This window comes from Cinclus cinclus, chromosome 8 (assembly GCF_963662255.1).
Source record: "Cinclus cinclus chromosome 8, bCinCin1.1, whole genome shotgun sequence".
Lineage (NCBI taxonomy): Eukaryota > Metazoa > Chordata > Aves > Passeriformes > Cinclidae > Cinclus > Cinclus cinclus.
The window spans coordinates 1,260,458-1,279,916 of NC_085053.1; the positions used below are offsets into that span (position 1 = coordinate 1,260,458).

Below are 19,459 nucleotides of genomic sequence, written 5' to 3' on the forward strand. Positions count from 1 at the left end.
CAAAACAGGCTTCTCATCTCCCAGAACTCTCATCCAACATCTTAAACACTGTAAAGGATAATTCTTCCCAGCATCACATGTAGGCTAACATCATCTTCTTAGCTACCTGGCTGCCAGTAATTTTCTTTTCCCTTTCAACAAAGGAAACAAACCTGAGACTGAGTTCCCTCACTAAAAGCTCCTCCTGTTCCCAAGTCAAGAGGCAGCAGTCAGAACAGAATTTGGCTAAAACTAGAGAACAGGAGGGAGAAAAATAGAACCAGCCAGACTTCCTTTTTACTGATATATTTCTTGGTTTTTGCTGGTGTAATAAAAACCAGGTAACCCAGCAGACCACTATCCAAGCTGTACCAACAGCCCAAACCAGCTCATCTGCCCACTGCTTCATCTCCTCTCTCCCAGGAAGGCTAAGCAGAGCTCATGAGACAAATCCTGAGGCACAAACCAAACAGAAAGCCTTCCATCATTCAGGATGAATGATGAGTGGGGAGAAGGACAAAGAATAACTCTCAAGTGATAACTTCTGCCTGTCCTCTCCTCTCCAGCACAGGGATGCCTTTCATGCTGATCCAGGCTAGAGCCAGATCTAAGGAAAAGCTTTGCTTTGCCTTCTAAATTTCCACATAAGCTTTCTTTAATGGAAGCAGCAAACTAGGTTAATCCAGTATCATGACAGAGCTGCCAAAACACAAACAGCACATCACAGTTAAACTTAAAAGGTTGTTTTTTTGGTTTTCTGACTGCTACAATTATCAACAGAAGCAGCTGCAACCAACCCAGGGGGACAACATCAGTACCTTTCACATGATAAATTTCCTGTGGCACAAAACCAAAAAAAAAATCATAGGCATTCCACGATTTTTTGCTATGCAGCAAAATCTAGCAAATATGAATACAAGAATTTATTAGCTAGAAACAGGGAGTATTTACCCTGTATGCCTCAAAATTCCTCCATCTGAGATGCACAGTTTGGCTCTGCATGCAACTCTTTACTGACTAAATAAAGCTGACCACTACACAAAACTGAAAAGCTCCAGATATTCTCCATTTCAGTGGGTAGGTGACAGTATGAATAACTATCAACTGAATAAAATATAGGACAAGAAGGAACTTGAAAATTCCTTGCTCTCAGGGTGTACCTGACTAGACTCAAGTAACTGATTTTGGCAGAAGGTGACGCCAAAAGCTGCAGTGTTCCCTCTCCTTTGGGACCTTGATTTGCTTTAATTTTTAAAATGCATTATGAAGCTCACTTTGCAGAGCAGATTCCTTACTTCTAGACAGAAAGAGCTCAGATTATTTTTCCTCAGATTAGATTTAGGTAGGAAAGTTACACTCAGAGTGCTGTTCTAAAAAAGGATTCACAACAAAGTGAAACTTGTTTGGAATAAAATTCCTTTCAAAATATTTTGACTAAGAGGTTCTGCTGAAATATCAGACCAGTAACACCTGAGAGAGCTGGACTTTGTTACACAGTCAGGAATCAGCATCTAAACATCAGAAAGGTAAAAATATATATGAAGATAACAAATGCAATTGTCTTTTTAAAGATCTTGTTTAAGGATGGAGCTGGACCACAGCTGGTTTGGACATTAATCTGTGCATTACCAAGAGCTGAAGTGCACTTTGAAATACTGTACAAACATGCTTCTCTGCTACACCAGTTCTGCCCTTCCTGCCTGTAAATGGCACTAATGTCACAACACCACTGCCCAGCATGAACTTGTCCATCAGGTGCTCCAAACCAAGTTTCTACTTTCATTTGTTTGACAGTTCAAGTCTTCGGAGTTCATCACTCCAGTATTCCCCAGCTATGGCAGCCAGACAATTTCCAACAATTACCAGACACCAAGCTGAATGTTTCAAAGAAAATAACATCCTGTCTCCTTCTAGGGCCTGACAACAGTAGAGCTTACAACACATTACATACATAAATCAGGGGAGCAGTCAAAAAAAGCTATAAAAAGAACAGGCTGAAGCTATGTTCCAGTTTTGCCTTATAAAAACTGCATATTTTGGAAGGCTTCCAATTAAAGACACTGATGAAGTACCAAAATGTGTTTAAGTGCTAGCCCTAGCAGACTAGGTAAGATCAGCCAGCAAACAAATTACCATGCCTTTTCTATGGTAAAGAAACAAAGTGTCGTAAAGCAGAAAAACTGAACTTTTAAACCCAAGACACCAAAGACAAGTCTACTTCATTTTCAATGTGTTCAATTTTTATCTAAAAAAATACTTCATCTTTATCAGCAGTCAGACCAAGAATACTTCCCTCAGAACACATCAAAAAGCCCAACAGGACTTTGTGAAAACCCTTGGAAGACACACACGTGAATTTCTATACAACAGTTCACATTTGATAGCACAACATCCCACAAGAAAGGGGAAACAAAAAGTACGTGGACTCCAGAAAGATGCCTGCAGCAGAGGCAACTCTGCAATACACTAAGCACCAGAACAAAACTGCAAATATGAGAATTTGCTGTTTTGTCAAAAGCCTCTTATTATCAGAACTTGAGACTCGCTGCTTTTATAAGATAAAGATAAATTTTATAAGATAAAATTCAGCAGAGTTCTTCCTCAACTGAAAGCAGAGGCCATTGCTGAAGAAGCCTCAATGCTTGTTGACACAGATGTGAAAGCACAAATCCTAATGGTAAAGCCCTGAGGGCTTTTATAGTACAGATTATCTAAGCACATTGGCTATTTTCCAAAGCAGCAGCTTAGAAACTGGTCACGGCAATAGTATTCCACCTCATGCAAGTGCACAACTGTTCATCCACACACTGAGGAAATGGGGGCACACTCCATGAGCACTGACACCATAAACCAGCAAAACAACTGCGGGGAGCAATCCCATCTTACCCCTGCTAAACATCTGAACAAGAGCAGAGTAAGTGATATTCTCTCAAAGACCGAACCAACAAAATTGCAAGAGCTTACTCGGGCTGTGAGACTGGAGGAATCTCTGAGGTAGGTGAATTGGAAGTGTTTTCAGTGCTTGGGACTATGCTGGAGGAAGCTTCGTTTACATCTACTGAAGGTGGACTCACAGCTTCAGGCTGGCTTGTTTCACTTACTTCTGTTGTCTGTAAAAACATTCCAGGTGAATATACATTTTTCAACACTTGAGTAAGAACAGCACTCGCACGATAACATTTGCTATGTAGTTCTAGCAGTTCAGATTTCTGCCAGAAACCTATTTTGTTTCTTCTTACACCTAGGTGGCATTTTGTGCTACTCTGGGATAGCTGCAGTACTCTTCTGCAGTAATCATGTAAAAGTATCAATTAGAGCAGGCCTGTGCAGCAGCTTCCTCAACGATGCATTCCTGTAGAGACTGCCATGAGAAAAGCAGCTTGAGTATTGCAGCAAAAAGAAACAGTTCTATTTGCATGCTCCATCACAATCAAATGTATTGCTTTCATCCTAAACTAAATTTTAGAGAAGCCTTTAAATTTCATCACGCCAATGGATGTCCAAAATTATTTAAAGCCTATTCCATGCTGTAAGTGAACAAAGAGATAAATCACTTTTGAGTGTTTAGTAGTCTTGAGTCTTATTTATTCTAGGTCTTCAGTTTTCATAAGCACATTCAAAATAAGGCTTTGTAAATCTGAAAGAACATATAAGCACTGAAATAGGTTAGATTAACTCCTGCAGCAAAAGGAAATATTGTACAGAAAGTCTCTTGTCAACAGCTACATTACTCCAAGTCATCTCACTAAACATGAAGGTGTCAGGAAGATTTAACAGATTTAAACACCCAAACCATTAAACAAATATTCTGAAGTCCTATGTGTGATGCCTTGTAATCTAGAAAACAAAAATATGCACTTACATAAATAATCTTAAACAGTGGGTTTGTAAGATTTAACACCAAGCACTGACTTAAGAGTGTCAATGGCACAGAGCTGAAATACAATTCTTTTCCCATTTTAACAAAGGAAATGAAAGTGACAGAAGCCATGAAGGATCAAAGCTAAAATGGACTACTATAATCACCAAATCTCATCTACATAAAAGACCTCAGTGAAAAGACTTTTTATGTTTTATTTATAAACAGACATCCATACCTACAGCATTCAATTTTAATTTATCTTGGAAAGTTTTTAGTCAGTACCTACAAACACTAAATTACTCATTATTTATGCAAATGGGAAATGCAAGGTCTGTTAGCTCACACATTTTCTTTTACTGAAAGAAACATGAGTCTGACAGCAACCCTGTGTACAGGTGAAATGTGAGAGATGGTTACTATGAACTTTAGATAACCAAAATGAAAGACTGAAATGCAAGAAGCATTTGCAGGCCATATGAAGACAGTGAATGGAACAAAAAAGCCTTGCCTGGTCAGATTTTGTCAGGTCATTGAGCAGCTCTTCCATGGAGTAACTCCGTGTACTGGAGTCCCCACGCTCAGGCTCCAAACTGGGAGCAGCCTCTTTCCCCTGGGATGTTGAAGGTAAAACAATAAAAAAGAAAAATAAATAATAAAAATCAGTCAGTCTGCAGGCACAGGCCTTCCATGCTCAGCCAGAGCAGCCACCTCTGGGACACACTGAGTAACAGCACTTCTTCCACCAGCAAAACAGCAAGAAACTATGGTACATTCATCTTCAGAACCACTGCCCACCTGTGTTTAAAATCCCATCTGCACAAAGACTACAGCAAGTTAAAACAATTCAGCTGAATCTTCATTTTAGCACTGTTTTAAATCATTCAGTTTGTTTGCTAAGGAAAGTTCCTCATTCTGCTGTGACTTCCCACGTTGACAAACCCTCCTCTATCTCCCTGCTGCCCAGAAGAGGAGAAAAAGAAAATTCTAAGCTGACTTGCATCAGACAACCTTCAGAAAATAACACGTGGCACATTTCAGTTGTAGCATTCTTATCAGCAGAACTACAATAATTACACAAATCTGCCAGAACCTTTTAAAGCAACCTTCTGTTCTACAACTGAAAATTCACAAAAAAAGTATCAAACACTTGAGGGGAAGAGATTTTAAATCCACCAGACTAAAACTAGCAAGAATTTACAATTGCCCTTCAAGCTTTAAGTTGTGACCACAAAATATGCAGGCTGCTTTTGAGCAATACTTTAAAACACGACAAGAAATGTGGTAGAAATTTATACCCATTTTGTTTTCTAAGGGCTATCTAAAAGCCTGTGGTCAAATACTGCAGGTGCCAGTGTTGAGACCCAAATTGGGCAGCTGAGCTATACAACACTACATTATATTAACTGGAGAGAATTAAGGCATCCACTGAAGAGCAGAAGCTACAAATCTGAGCTGACAAACCTTGGGAGACAACTGAGCAAGATTTTTCCCCAAATATTACTAGCTCACATAAGATGAAATAGCATCAATGTCTGGTAGAGATGACTGATCAAGGGCTACAGAACTGCTCCTCTGGAGCAGGACAGCTCCAGCAGTCTAATTAGGAGTAAAAGACACTTGCTTAAGATCTCTCATCCCCCCAAGAGATTTTCTTTAATGAGTGAAAACAACAGTCTAACATTAGTTTTCACATCTTTGGGTTTAAGCTCAGAAATCTGCTTAACAAAGCAGCCACATTAACAGAATGAAAGGAAGAATGCTGCAGAGTAGGAAATCATCCACCAGTGGCTTCCCAGTCTCAAAGCTTACTTCAACTTTTCCGTATTCTTGCATCAGACATTAAATTCAAGCAGATTTTTTTTTTTTATTTTTAGGCAGCCAAAAGAATAGAACTGAGTGCTATTTGGCTGCACAAGCTGGCAAAAAACAGCTACCCTAGTGGGTGAAATGCTTACAAAATCTACAATATTTAAAGGGATTTTTTATGGTCACTCAGCTCTCCACTGGAGTCAGCTAGAATGCTCTACACACATTTTCCAAGTTTATTGTGGCATATAAAAGCTTTTTTGGAACAAGGTCTGTGATTAACGTTACTACAGATTTCTGGAGGAAAAGGAAAATCAACATATCAATACTACCCATGTACAGAATAGGACTGATTCTGTACCTGGGCAAATAAATGAATGAATAAATAAAATTGCCATGACTTTCTGACTCAACAGCCTGGGAACTCACTGTGCAATGCAAGATGCAGAAACTTGTCATAAGTTATTCAGGGTGGGACAATTACACTCAATGAACCTGAAGTGCTGAGTAAAGTAAAAATGAAAGGGACCACAGCTTATTTATTATACCTTTCAGAAACACATTTTAGCCTTCTTAACTTTATTGAACAGAAAGAATACAAAGTGATAAATATTACTTAAAGCAATTAATTTTAAATATTCTGTTTAGGATAACAATCATCTGTACAGTGTTTTTAATACAACACAGATGGAACTGTCATAATGTGTCCTAGACTTACCCAGCCCATCACCTCCTATTGTGGCTCTACATTACTTCTGGTGCCCACTTCTAACATCTGGCCCCCAAAATAAAAATAAATAAATAAATAAATAAATAAATAAATAAATAAATAAATAAAAAGCCATCAGTAGCTTTACCATCTATTCCTTCTCTTGCCCCAAACTATCCACCTAAATTGTTGCATAACTGCAACAAATGAAGTAAAGAAAAATAAAAACTTGGGAAGATGCCACAGCTCGAAGAACAACTGTGTACATTAAACACTCTGGCCAAGAAGAATCTTATTTTAGAATTTAATATTTAGTCACACTGAGTAATTAAAATGATGTATCCAGCATACCTTTTCCTGGACATTTTCATCCTCACTGGCCAGGGCACAAGCATCACCTGAAGCATACTGCACTGCTGATGAGAGACTGTCTTTACAAAAGACATTCCAAACAGAAAGCCTAAAAAAAAAAAAAGTCAAAAAGCTTTATTTAAAATGAAATTTTAGAATTCCCTCAGCACAGTCTACCTCAATCTTCTTCAGGTGTTCCCTTGAGGCATCTAAAAAACACATGTACAGTTCATGGATACTCATTCATAAAATCCATTTGAGGATTCACCAGAAGTTAGCAACATAAAACACCACAAATTTACTACTCCCAAAACAAAGTATCACCAAACCAGATCCTGGAGTGTCACCACAGCACAAAGTCAAAGCTGACACGAATTAGATGAATTACTGCAAGTTAGGAACAATGTGAGTCAACATCCTTTGTCCAAAAGCAATGGGATATTTTTAGCAATCATCATTACTAAGCAAAAACTTAAGTCACAGAATAAAAAGTGAAATCTCCTTAATCCCCTGTACAGAGCCTACCTGAGAAGGTTTTGTATAGTCAACATCACCAATCGCATTTAGGAAAATTAGGGAAAATAAGTACATTTTTAAAAAGCCCCATGCAAAACCTCTAATGAGATTTGTTTTGTACTTTTTTCAACAGCTTTAGTTGCCAGTAGAAATTGATTTATTTCTGCAGAAAAGCAGCCATTGCCTCTACAAACACTCGTACTAGAACAGCTTCTTTTCTTTCTTATCATACCCAGTCCCTTCACACCCTAGGGAGCATCTGCACAGTGAACAATCAGGCTTTGAGGCCCGAAGATTTTCACGCAGATTTCAACCAAGTCCAGCAGAACACGAAGCAAACTGAGCTTTTATAGCATCTTCAACAATCCTGGAACACCAGTTATCCACCACTTTAAACACAGACATTTTCCATTCAGGAGATGCTGCTTGCATAACAATCAAGTGATCAGAACGACCTCCTGTGAACACACATAAACATCACCCCGCACCCCGAAAAAAAGAGCCACCTTCTCCTCAGAGCACAGAAAAACCTGGATGCAGCAACCTTCTGACAATAGCTTTGAGAAATAAAACAGCCTTAGCACTAATCATAACAGTAAGATTATTAGTAGGTCATTATTCACTTACACAACTGGGATCACTACTGCTTAGAATTTGAATTAACAGCTTTCTTCAAAACTTGAAGATCAACTTTACTGGGAAGTTTATGCAGTGTAGATTCCTCCACTAAGAAGGAGCCCATGAAACAACAGACCACAGACAAGTACTAAAATTTTAATGTATATATAAATATATTCTGTGTATATTCTGTGACTGTCTCCACAGAAGAGACAGTGGACAAGGATCTGACATATTACTAGGGAGATGAGCAAATAAGGTGCTCCACCTCAGTAATTTCTCTGTTCTTTGAGGTAGCACCTTTCCTCTGTACTAAAAGAAAGCCTCGAGTCAGGCAGAAGTAGCTGCAGTTACTAAAAAATAAAGAATTAAATGTAAGCTATGAAAACAGTAATAACCACATTTTGTAGCAGGTACAAAGTCTCACGTCTCACTTGAGAATTAGGCATAAGCTTCTCACATATTTTAAATTCCCATCCCTGTTTGTGTTGAATTTTCCATCAAACCTCTATCCTACCCTATGCACAGGATGCTCATTTCAAAGCATGAATGAAATGTTACCAGACTTCTATGACCTTAGTACCTAGTTCTCACTTTGAAAAATCAGTTATGCAAATACTTTGAGTCATATACATTTCTGAAAAGGTGTTTCAATCATTTTGTGGTGAAATTCTCATGCTCTCCACTCCAGTACCCCTCCTAGAGAAAAATGGACTCCCTGTTTCTTCATAAAAATACACCAGAAACATCAAGTATCATACAGCATCCTCCCACCCCTTCATTACACAGGAACACGTTTTGTTTCTTATTTTGCTTCCATTCCGGGGGGCACCTTGGGTGAGCTGCACAGAACAGCAGGAACTCCTAGGGTGCAGAAAAGGAAACATTTTCAAGGGCTGTGAATCAGCATTTTAAAACAAGGTCTATCCTCACAAATGCACAAATAACTGCTTCAGCACAAAAAGCACAGAGGGCATATATTTCTTGCCTTCATCTATTGAGAAATTTCATGCAAGAAATCAGGCTTTATCAGGTCACACACACAGCTTTTAGAAGAATGCAGTTTGGCAGCTCAGATTTAAGCTACTCTGACATGATCTGTGTCCAGTGTCTTATTTAATCATTTTCCAAAATTTTTCTTGGTCTACTCCCCAACCCCAACATGATGCCTCAAGTCTCCCAAAAGCACTCCAAGCTAGGGAGGGGACTGAGAACTCATTTTCTGAGTATGCACGCACCCACAGGAAAACCTGATCCCCACTGCAGCAGGGCATGCAGCAGGATGTATCACTCAACTACTGCCAGAGAACTCAGAGCACAAACCCACCTGAGACCAGTCAGACTGGAAAAAGTCAGGTTAATAACCTTATCAAAACCACCAGCAGCAGTAGCTTTTTTCTTCTGTCTTTTTAACATTGGGCATATTAATTCAACAGGCCTCTCTAGCTGAAAGGATAGAACCCATAAGAAAAATAAATTGCCAAATGGCACAGCACCTCTGTCAAACATTAAAAAAACAAAATAAACAAACAAACAAAAAGATAATCCAAGTGCTAATTTACAGAGAGCAAAATTCCCCTTGAGTTTAATTGACTTGCAGAGTAGACCCAGCAGCAGTACAGCAGTTTCTGCACATACACATCTCTCTTCCTTTCTTGTGACCAAGAAAGTGGAGTGGGATATTAATGCTGACTCAGAACTGAGCAGACTTAATGCCCAAATGAGACCAGCCACAAGAGACACTGTCCCAGGTACAAGGCAGATCTTCAAAGAGATTTTTCCACATAGCCCACAGCTGGTGACTTACGTGGATACAGAAGTTTCCAACTGTTCCATTTTTGTAAGCATGACTCAAAACACCACCTGCTATTAAATCTCATCAAGAACAAAGGAGCTTAAGCATGACTCTTTGTCCTATCATTAATGCAGTTTAAAAGCCATTTTCTCTAATACACCACGAACTTTACAGCTTAATGTGCACAAACCCAAAAGCAAAGGCTACAAGCTCAGACAAAGCAGCAGAGGTGGGTGGTAGAATCTTTACTTTTTTCAGGGCAGGCTCATACTGTGGTTGCCCACTGAAGCAGAAATGCTGCTCATCCCTATCTGCATGGTTCACTACACTCATTGCTACACAAATTGCCCATGGTCTGCTGATGAATGTTCTGCTTTCGAAAAGGAACGCATGGAAATTCAAAAGGGCAGGTGGTTTTGAAATTGCACTATAGGTTTCATGTGAAAGACCATCCACTTCTGAGTTGGCTGAAACTCTTCAAGTAATTGTAAAGAAGGCTGCAGAAAACTATCAGAGATAGGGAAGTTACAGATAACTGGTCTGACAGGCATAAAAATCAAGTAGAAAACACAACTGGTAAGAAAAACTAATCTTACAACTTACAGCTAAAAAAAAATTCCAAAACATGAGGGTAAGATGAGGTTTTCTACAATTTGATCAGAGAGAAACAGTTTAGGCTTCCATTTCCAGAGACTTCATACAACGTTGACACATAGTTTCAGTTCAAACTCAATCTGTCCTCAAAATGATTAATTTCATAAATTCTCCCCAAAGAAAAGGTATTTCTGAACACTGGAGAGTGAAGCAGCTCAGAACAGTTTACATTTGACACCTGCAAGACAGAGGAATTTGAAGCAAAGAGAAACAAAAGGAATTTATCACCAGTGCACCAATTCCAAGCCCAGGGAACATTCTTCCTCCAGGGTAATCACTCACAGATCTCTGAGGGTTTTGTTACCAACAGGTGCAATGTGCTAAGAGGGAGAATGAAGATGTCACTGTCCCTGCCATGTGACAATTCCCTACTCAAAACATCCCGAGATCACTTCAGAGAGGCCTGTGCAAGAGGAGGGTTTAAGGCTGGGATAGAGCAAGCAGAGCAGGAACCTGATTGATGAATGTCACCATCTTCATTACAGAGTAATTGATTTCAGATTAATGAGTTTAAAACGATAAAAGCTGTGAAAGGTCAAGGAAGGCAGTAAAATACTTTTTGCTGTGAACAAGTCCTACAGGTCCGTGACTGCTTTCACCAGCTAACTGACAAAGAGAAAAAAGGCTCTGCAGGAATGAGGAGCTCAGCAGATCCACAACCAAACTCTCCAGTCAGCAGCAACCACTGGCAACACAGGAAAAACAGCAAAATCCTCCCTCTCTCCCCAGCAACTTCATGCAATCCATCTTTCCCTCCCTGCGGTCCAGCCAGGGGGACTTGTATTTAAAAGGGCCTGCAGAACAAAGTAAATGTCATGGAAAATGAAGAGCGGGACATTATTTCAGCCAGTCACAGGAGAAAAGCCACTTGCAAAACACTGAACTGCTGCAGCACAACCTCCCCAGACACAACGCTCATTTCTGAGTGTGAAGTTGAAATACATCTTAAAATGCAAAGAAGAACAATTCATCATCTTCAATACAATTGAAAGAAAAAAAAAAAAGGAAAAAAAAACCAAGACCAAGCAAAAACCACCAATCATTTGGAAGCCCTTTATTGCCACAGAAGAGCAGCATATGTTACTAAGATAATTCTGAAAGTTATGATGGACCTTTAAGGGAGAAAAATGCTGAAAACTAAACTGCAGATCTAGACTAAGCAAGGCACTGGTATCACCTCGTTTCCTACCACTAATTTGATTCACATGCTTAAAAAAACTAAACCCAAAATATCTGAAATTGGAGCTTTTCTTGCAAACCCTTTACCAATCTCTGGTATTTTGCAATTAAGTTTTTAATAGCTTGCCCACACTTTGCAAAGAATGTGCTCTCCAAACAGTTATTTCACTCATTCAGAGGAGCCAAACACAAAGATCCTTCTGACAATACTGAATTTCATAGCTGCATACAATGAGATCCCCACGTTGGTTTAAAATAGAGCTTTCAGCATTTTAAATATCATTAGTGTGCAAAGCTTGCAAAAGGAGGTTCCAGGAACACCAGATATTTATCTGATTGAACTGATTTACTGAATCCCCCCTTCAGCCACACAGGAATCTGCACCCTCCGCTCTGATCTGGAGATTGTGGAGACGTTCCAGTAAGTGCTGAGGGAGGGGAAGAAAGTCAGCTCTGAGCCAAGGTATGCTCAGAAATCAAACCCAGGAAGACACAGGGAGAACAGACCATTTGCTCACGACTGTCCACTGTAGTCCCAAGTTAAACAACATAAACCAACTTCATTCCTGGCTTGCAGTGCTCCCAGGGTTACTCCCATTCTCTCCTGGAAAAGGCTGCTGAGGTAACAGCACCTTCACAGGACTCTGTGACATTAAATGCAGGTTCCAGTGTAACACAGACAAACACAAACCTCTTCTTTCTCCAAAGGAGTAGTCAGGTGCCCTATTTCGGGTACTTAAAGCAGAGCAGAAGTCACAACCCCCAGAAGGTGTCCCTCTGGAAGTGACCAAAGGAACAGGCAGTTCCTGGTGTTTCTTGGAAACAGGCTTCTGCAATACTGAAGGAAGATTGCAGGGAGCTGCTCATAAGCTGCATTCTCAAACTCTAGTTATTTTCTCTGATGCAAGAGTTTGGGGAAGAGCGCCCGCTCCAGAAAATAACCACCACAAAACCTGATACCAACCAAAAAGACTACAGGCAAACAGAACAGCCATGCACTGTGAGTAAACCTAAAGGCTTTTAGAGTCTGTAGTAACATCAAGACTTCCCTCATTGCTTAAATTCATAAGCTTGTCCACACAGGCAGAGCCAGAGCAGTCTCAGAACCAGCAGCTGCTGTGCACCAACTCCTCATGCTAAAAAACCACCCTCAGAGCAACACAGCACAGTGCCAAGGAGGGGGATGTTACTGCAACATGAATTTCAGCCTAGATCATTGTAAAGCTACTATCACCTGACTCCCAGATATGTGTCATGGATTTTAATAGGTTTCTTATCTGTAAGGGATTTCAGCATTCTCCTGATCACCACTTCAAAACCCAGCCAAGCCAAGTCAGGGCCATTCCTTTGTCCACCCGAGCTAATTTTTGAACTGTCAAAACCTTTTACTGATATTGCAATCCAGTCTGTCATGAACATCGACATTTTCACTCACCCAGTGAAATGAGGGATGAGGCACCAGGGATGAGTCTGTTATAGCAGTTCAGTATTTCCACCAAGAATTACAAGAAATTTTTAGATTTACAGTTCTAGGTTAAACTGTTATGGGCACACTTCTCCAGGCAGGGGGCTGTAGCACCTCCAGAGTGAACTTTGAAAGACACTGCATGTCCTCCCCTTGAAAGAGGAGCAGAACTTCCCAAAAGCTGGATTAGCAACGAGAGCTAAAGACAAGGGAAAAAACTATTCTGTACAAGACTCACATTAAGAACATCAAAGTGAAAAAGAACTAAGAGCAGGTTAGAGAAAGACATTTCAGAACGAGTTCAAATTAAGTGCTCAAGGGAGGCACATTTCAGTGCAACGGGCAAGGCCTTGTACACCAACACAGCAACCTCCTGATGGGGTGGAGGCCATTTCAGTACACCAGTTGCGTAACAAACAAACTACTTGAAGTTTCTGGGACAAATCTTTCAGAAGATAGTACATGAAAGTAGCTCACTGATTTCCAAACAATTTTAGAAGGTAAAATATTCAATAATTGATTGAGCCAAGCACTTGTTTTGCTTGCATGTACCACCTTCAACTTGAGCAGGCTGTAAGCTGGGCAGATTCGATTTTCATTTTTAGGAGTCCAAGAGTTCCAGTGCAGCTTTTGTCCCAACCTTAACCACAGAGCAAAGACACTTCCAAACAAGATACTCCATACCTAGGAACATACTTTCCACTCTGAAATCAGATGCCTGGAACAACAGCTCTGATTATAGCAGTACTCAAATAATTTCATTTCTTCCTGCTACAAAATATACACGCACAGTGTTTATTTTAGTGTCAGCCTTCTGAAGAGATTTAAGTACACAAGAGGAGAATCAGCAGATAAAATTGTGAGCCTCACTATAGGCAAGTTACTGTGGTAGTCCTATCCAGATCACGGGGGCACTGTGCTTGAAAGAGGATTTCAGTGGTAAGAGGCACATTAATGATGCACACCAGAACACAAACCTCTCACTCACACCTTTCTGCTATTAACAGGTGCGAGCTCTAGGTTTGAATCACAAGTCAATAACGAGGCAAATAAATGTTCCATCAGCAAAAGCTCCAGTGGTGTGATCCCTGATGGGATTTGCAGAGCTCTCACCAGTGCAGCAGCAGCACCACACAATGAACCCGGTGGTGCTATCACAGTGCTGCTCCAGCACTGGGTTTTTCAGAGCTCCTCGTGTGTTACAACAAGCACACCTTCAAAGCCAGGCAGGACTGAAAATGCAAATCCAAACTAGAAATATCTTGTCTCACTAAAATCCACGTGAATCTACACATTAATAGGTGTGAATAAAAACCAGCATCCCTTTCCACCGTACTTGGTAACCCAGGCTTCATTCCTGGCTGTGCCTCTGACCCAACACGATCTCTACCATTTTCAGGGTATGCTCTCATGGTGGATTTCAGTCAGAGCTCCTAGGCCAGGGGTTTGCCATCAAAGCCAGCACATCTTGCTGCTAAATCACTTTGCCACAAGGCATTTCCTGAGGCAGGATACTCAGAGAGTAACAGCTGAAAGATCCTGAAATGTACATGCACTGACCCCCATATCCCCCTCTTACTTACAGCTGTAAACCTAAGTAGCAGAGTTAATAAAAGCAAAGTAGGTCAGGATATGGCAGTGAACTTTCTGGGATAAGAAGACAAATTACTGGATGCATGATTTCTTTATTAAACTCCCAATTAACACTTTGCAAGTGCAGCTCACGGCAGGCAAAAGCTGATGTCAGAATAATTTATACAGGTTACTCTTCAAACAGCTGTCACAGCTGGGCTCACTTCAGATAGTCCTGGTATCCTACAAGCTTCTAAACCTACTCCACTTACTCAGCCCTGGATATTGGCAAACTACAGAGCACTCAAAGTTTTAAATGTATTTTTTATATTCTGATCATCCACACAAAGGGATTAACTGGAGCATTAAGATCTCTCAATTCAGGACAACAGCAGTCATTTGTCACACACACTGGAAGGTCCAAACCAAACTGCACAGATGCCTATTATTTTTGGAGCACTACATTCCTGAGCCATACCTCCATCAGAAGTATTTCCCTAAAGCCATTCCACTCTTTTTGAAACTTGGAATGATCTTGCTGGCTCAGGTCTGCCAGAGCTGTGGCTGGTCCAGCTTCAGAAAGCCTCAAGTATTGATAACTGACCCAAAGAGCATCACAACCCCTTTACTGAAAAGGCACTGGCTAACAAATCCCTACTCAAGCTCCTGCATTTTTGTGCATCTCATAAAACAGTCACATTTTTAATGCACAGGATGACACCTTCCAGTTCAAATCAATTATTTTTCCTCCCATTTAATTTTTACAAATCACTGCTTCCTCACTGAACCAACTTTCTTAGGTGAGCTTGAAAGCACATGATGAGAGATTTTAAAAATTCCCAATTCAGCTTCATTTCAAAGAAAGAAGCAACGGCTACTCAGAAAGAAAACAAAGCCCAGGTAAAAAGAAAAAAAAATAAAAAATGGGCCAAAACGTCCAAACAGCCCCAAGTGCTCTTTCAGCAGTTGTTTTGTCTCATGGGTTTTTCCCTGACTTGGGGTTCCATTGATCACCTGTTGACCACCAGTTTCACCTGTAAGGAAAAAAATTCTCTCCTACTAGCAAAAAAGTCCTTTGAAAATTGTATCTCAAAACAACTAAATTTAAAAAGCCAACCTTTATATAACAAATCCTTCTGTTTGCTATTTGAAATTTCTTAACTGCTGAAGTGAACAAAGGGGCTGATTTTCTTTATAGCAAAAAGTTAAATAAATCACAACTTACCAACTTCTGTAGTCCACCAACAAGGCACGAACCAACAGATTTCAAGACTTTCTAATTACAACTCTGACATGACTACTGAAATTAAACCAGGTCCCAATGCCATCCTGCAGACAGGATTTCAAATTCTCTAATGTGAATTCATATTTGGACAGCAGATGGGGAAACTGGAGTTGCATCCCTCAACATTTAAATTAATCCACTTGCTCCTAACCAAAAGCAGGGTGAACATACAATGTGAACCCTTCTCTGTGAAGGGGAAAAAAGCTTTGGGGTGCTCCAGTGCAAACTCTGAGATCAGTTAAGACACTGTTTGAAAGAGCAATCCCTTTTGAAGAGTAAAAAAGAGCAGCTCCTAACCACACCAAAGAACACAGAAGCTGTCAGGGATTTACAGAACAAATGCATTATTCCAACAAGATAGTTGAACATGATAGTCCCTTGTTAATATGGAATTAGCCTGAAAAAAAAAAAAAAGTCTGAATTTTTTCACAATATCAGGTCCTGGTGAAACAGTAGACTAAGAACACAACAACAAATTAACCTGACTACCTATCGATCATTAAGCTAAAAACTCCTTCCACTAACAAATTACCTGGAGGCAGGAACAGATTATCAGCCCTCAAGGCACTCCAACCAAGGAACAAAAACTCTTTTCCTATAGGAATCCTAGCTATACAACTAAAACCTGCTGCCAGAACAAACTTCACTGTCCAAGGAGTAAAATCAAAGCTGTCTGGAAACAGTTCACAAGGCTCACAGCTCACCTGATCAAACCCCCATGGCCAAGAGGGGTTTTTTTTGTTTTAAATTTTGCTAAATGCAAACACAGCAACAGAGTTTTCAAGCACTTTTTAAATTTGCTTTCGTCTCTGAGTCCCAAAAAAAGCAATGACAGAAAGCAAAGCTGCTTCAGGACTGTCCAAACACAGCAACACAAGCAACACCACCGGATTCACAACTGATGGTGTAAATAGTGATGGTGTAAATTGGCTCCCACTCTTCACCCAACTGAGAGACAAGCCAGAACTTCAGGATGATTTCTTTTTTTAAGCAGACTATCTGAACAATCTACAGGAACTGTACTGTAGTAACACGCCAGAACGTTGCTGTTCCATTTGCAATAATTGCAGTTTGCTGTTTAAGCTGGCTATCAGTTCTCAAATAGTGACTCACCAAGTTCAAAGAAGGCCAAAGTTTAAGAAGGTAGGAACTTACTATACAGAAATACATTCTACTAATATTTGTGCTCTAGTAGATGTCATTTCTTAAAGGAAGTTTGAACAGAAAGTAAACAGGAGATGTCTGAACAAAGTACAGCATTGAGGTAAACACTATAAAAAATACTGTCAAAGGCATAATCGACGCTAAAACAAAACAAAACAAAAAAAAACCACAGGGGATTCGTTTGATTTAACTGAACGCTACTCCTGACATAAAGGTTTCGAGAATAAGGCACCGTGATTTTCCAGAGGATAGTGCAAGAGCTCAGCTTGAAACTGGGAATGCACGGACACCTCCGGTAAAAGCACAAGTGAGACAACAACGCAGCTTTGAGCCGGGGTGTGCGGGTTCAGCCCTCACCTGACTATCGCCGCTCCTGGCAGCGGGAACGGTCCTCCCGAAAGCTGTCACCTTTCCCGGGGGACACCGCACCACAACACACCCCGGGCTGCCCGAAAGGAAGCGCCTTTACCTTCCTAGGCTGCCCAGGGAGGCCGAGGGGTTTCCCTCCCTGGGAGCACTCAAAACCCACCTGGACTATCTCCTGTTGTCACCTGCCCAGGTGACCCCGCCTGGGCCGGGGGGCTGGACCGGATCACGTCCACAGCTCCCTTCCAATCCTACTGATCCTATGACATCCCCACCGCGGCAGCGGGCGCGGCCCGGGCTGCCCGGCGGCGGCGGGGCTGAGAGGCCGGCACTCACCAGAGCAGGACGCAGAGCAGGAGGCAGGAGCCCAGCGCCAGCGGCCGGCGGGGCGGCTCCCTCATCGTCTCCCCCGTCTGGCTGGCGCGGCCGGGGCGAGGCGGCGCATCCTCCTCGGGGCAGGGGAGCGGCGGCGGCGCCGGGACGCGCGGCGGGAGGCGCTGAGGGGGATCGGCCGTGGTGCGCACGGCCCCTCCCCGCGCGCGCGCGCGGCCGTTACTGCCCGCCGGGCCGGGCCCCGCGCCCCGCCCCTTTCACCGCCTCACGCGCTGAGCTGGAAGGATGCGCGTCACCCGCTCCGCGCCGCCAGCCAATGGCCGGAGCGCTGCGCCGGCCGGCCCCGCCTTCCGCCCCGCCGATTGGGCGGCGGGCTCGCCTCTTCCCGCCCCCCCAAAGGCCCCGCTCTGTGAGGTGTCAGCGGCAAACAAGCCGTTAACGGGAAATCGCCACAGTGATAAACGACGGCTGGCGGCAAAACCGCGCCTGAGGAGCGCCGCTGCCTCCGTTTCCGGGGACATTTCAATCACCGGCGCTCCCACGTGACATCTGTTAAATTGTTTTTTATTATTTTGATCAGGCTTCTCTGTAGGCTGCCGAGCGCTAGGGCCCGCAGAGGGAAAGCCGCGCGGGGGCTGCCGGGAGTTGTAGTTCGGGGCCGAACCGCGGGTCTCTGGCCGCCATTTTGCGGGCGCTCTGAGGGGTCCGTGAGGGGCAGCGGGTCCCGGTTTCATGCCGTGTGCTCGAGGCGTGTCAGCACGGGGGCCGAGCAGGGACTGCTCCTGGGAGACGCTCAGGGAATACAGGCCAGGTAGCATCTGGGACAGAAGAAAGGACTGGACCGGTAGAACGCACCAGTTGTTACCAAAACACGAGGCGTTTTGTGGATAACCCGGCCCAAAGCTGCCCATCTGCAGCGCTGGTCTTCACACTGAGGCAGGAAAACTTTCATTGAAACTCACTCCTGCCAAAAGCACCCTCAGGATCCGGGGGAGTGAGGGTGAGCAGCAAGGCCTGACCCAGGAGCAGCGGCACAGGGAGCCCTGCAAAGGGCAGGTGGGTGAGTCAGGAGGATGCCACGCTGGAAACGTGCACGTGTCAGGACTCTGAACGAGGAAGGACAGCTCAGCCCGCAGCGGGGGTGTGAATCACGGCAATCCCAGTAGCAGCAGGTCACAGCTGCTGTTTTCCCCACAGCAGCTGCAGCCTCATGACCCGGCCCTTACAGAGCTGCGTGACTGGAGTCAGCTAGCAGTGGAAACCTCGGGGAAGTCTTTGTGTTTGTTCTTTCCCTGATTTTTTCACCCTGTAATTTTATGTCTTTGTTAACATCTGGCTCTATGCCTTCCTTGACATCTGGCTCTCTGTGCTCTTCTGGAATTCCCAGAGGGGTGGGAGCAGCGGCTGCTGTTTGAACCAGGTCCTGGGGGTTTGAACCTGGGCTGGGGAGTGCCTCGGGGCGTTTGCCCATCCCAACACAGCCTTGGTCACTAAATACCTGCTGGGGATGGCCAGGACCAGAGCAGCCATCCGTGAAGCACTGGAAATTCCAACAGGTGCTGATTTGGCTGGCTGGAAGAGCTGGTAAACATTCATTAACCCCTTGCTGAGTACTGCCAGTCAGAGCTCTCGGCCTCAGCTCTGCCACTGGGGTACGGCTGGGCCTGGCTCGGCGTTCAGCCTCTGTTGTGCTCCCAGGACAGGAATTCCTGCAGCCTCCCCAACGACTGGAGAAGGCTCTGAAGCCACATTGGCTCAGCCCATGGGGCTGCTCCCTCCTGGCCACAGCTGTGATCCCGTTACCAG

At 42.8% G+C, this 19,459-nt stretch overlaps 1 protein-coding gene across 2 annotated transcripts in view; it reads right to left on the reverse strand.

The window, feature by feature from the left end:
- The window catches only part of SUCO (SUN domain containing ossification factor), a 37,289-nt gene extending 19,519 nt beyond the window's left edge, over positions 1 to 17,770 (reverse strand). For both annotated transcript variants that reach the window (XM_062497049.1, XM_062497048.1), the window contains exons 1-4: positions 17,657 to 17,770; positions 6,708 to 6,816; positions 4,350 to 4,451; positions 2,944 to 3,089 (exon numbers count right to left, since the gene is read on the reverse strand). In XM_062497049.1, coding sequence (XP_062353033.1) covers positions 2,944 to 3,089; positions 4,350 to 4,451; positions 6,708 to 6,816; positions 17,657 to 17,721 — 422 coding nt within the window. In that variant the 5' untranslated portion in view covers positions 17,722 to 17,770. The remainder of the gene's footprint in view (positions 1 to 2,943; positions 3,090 to 4,349; positions 4,452 to 6,707; positions 6,817 to 17,656) is intronic.
- Between the last annotated feature and the right edge of the window lie 1,689 nt (positions 17,771 to 19,459).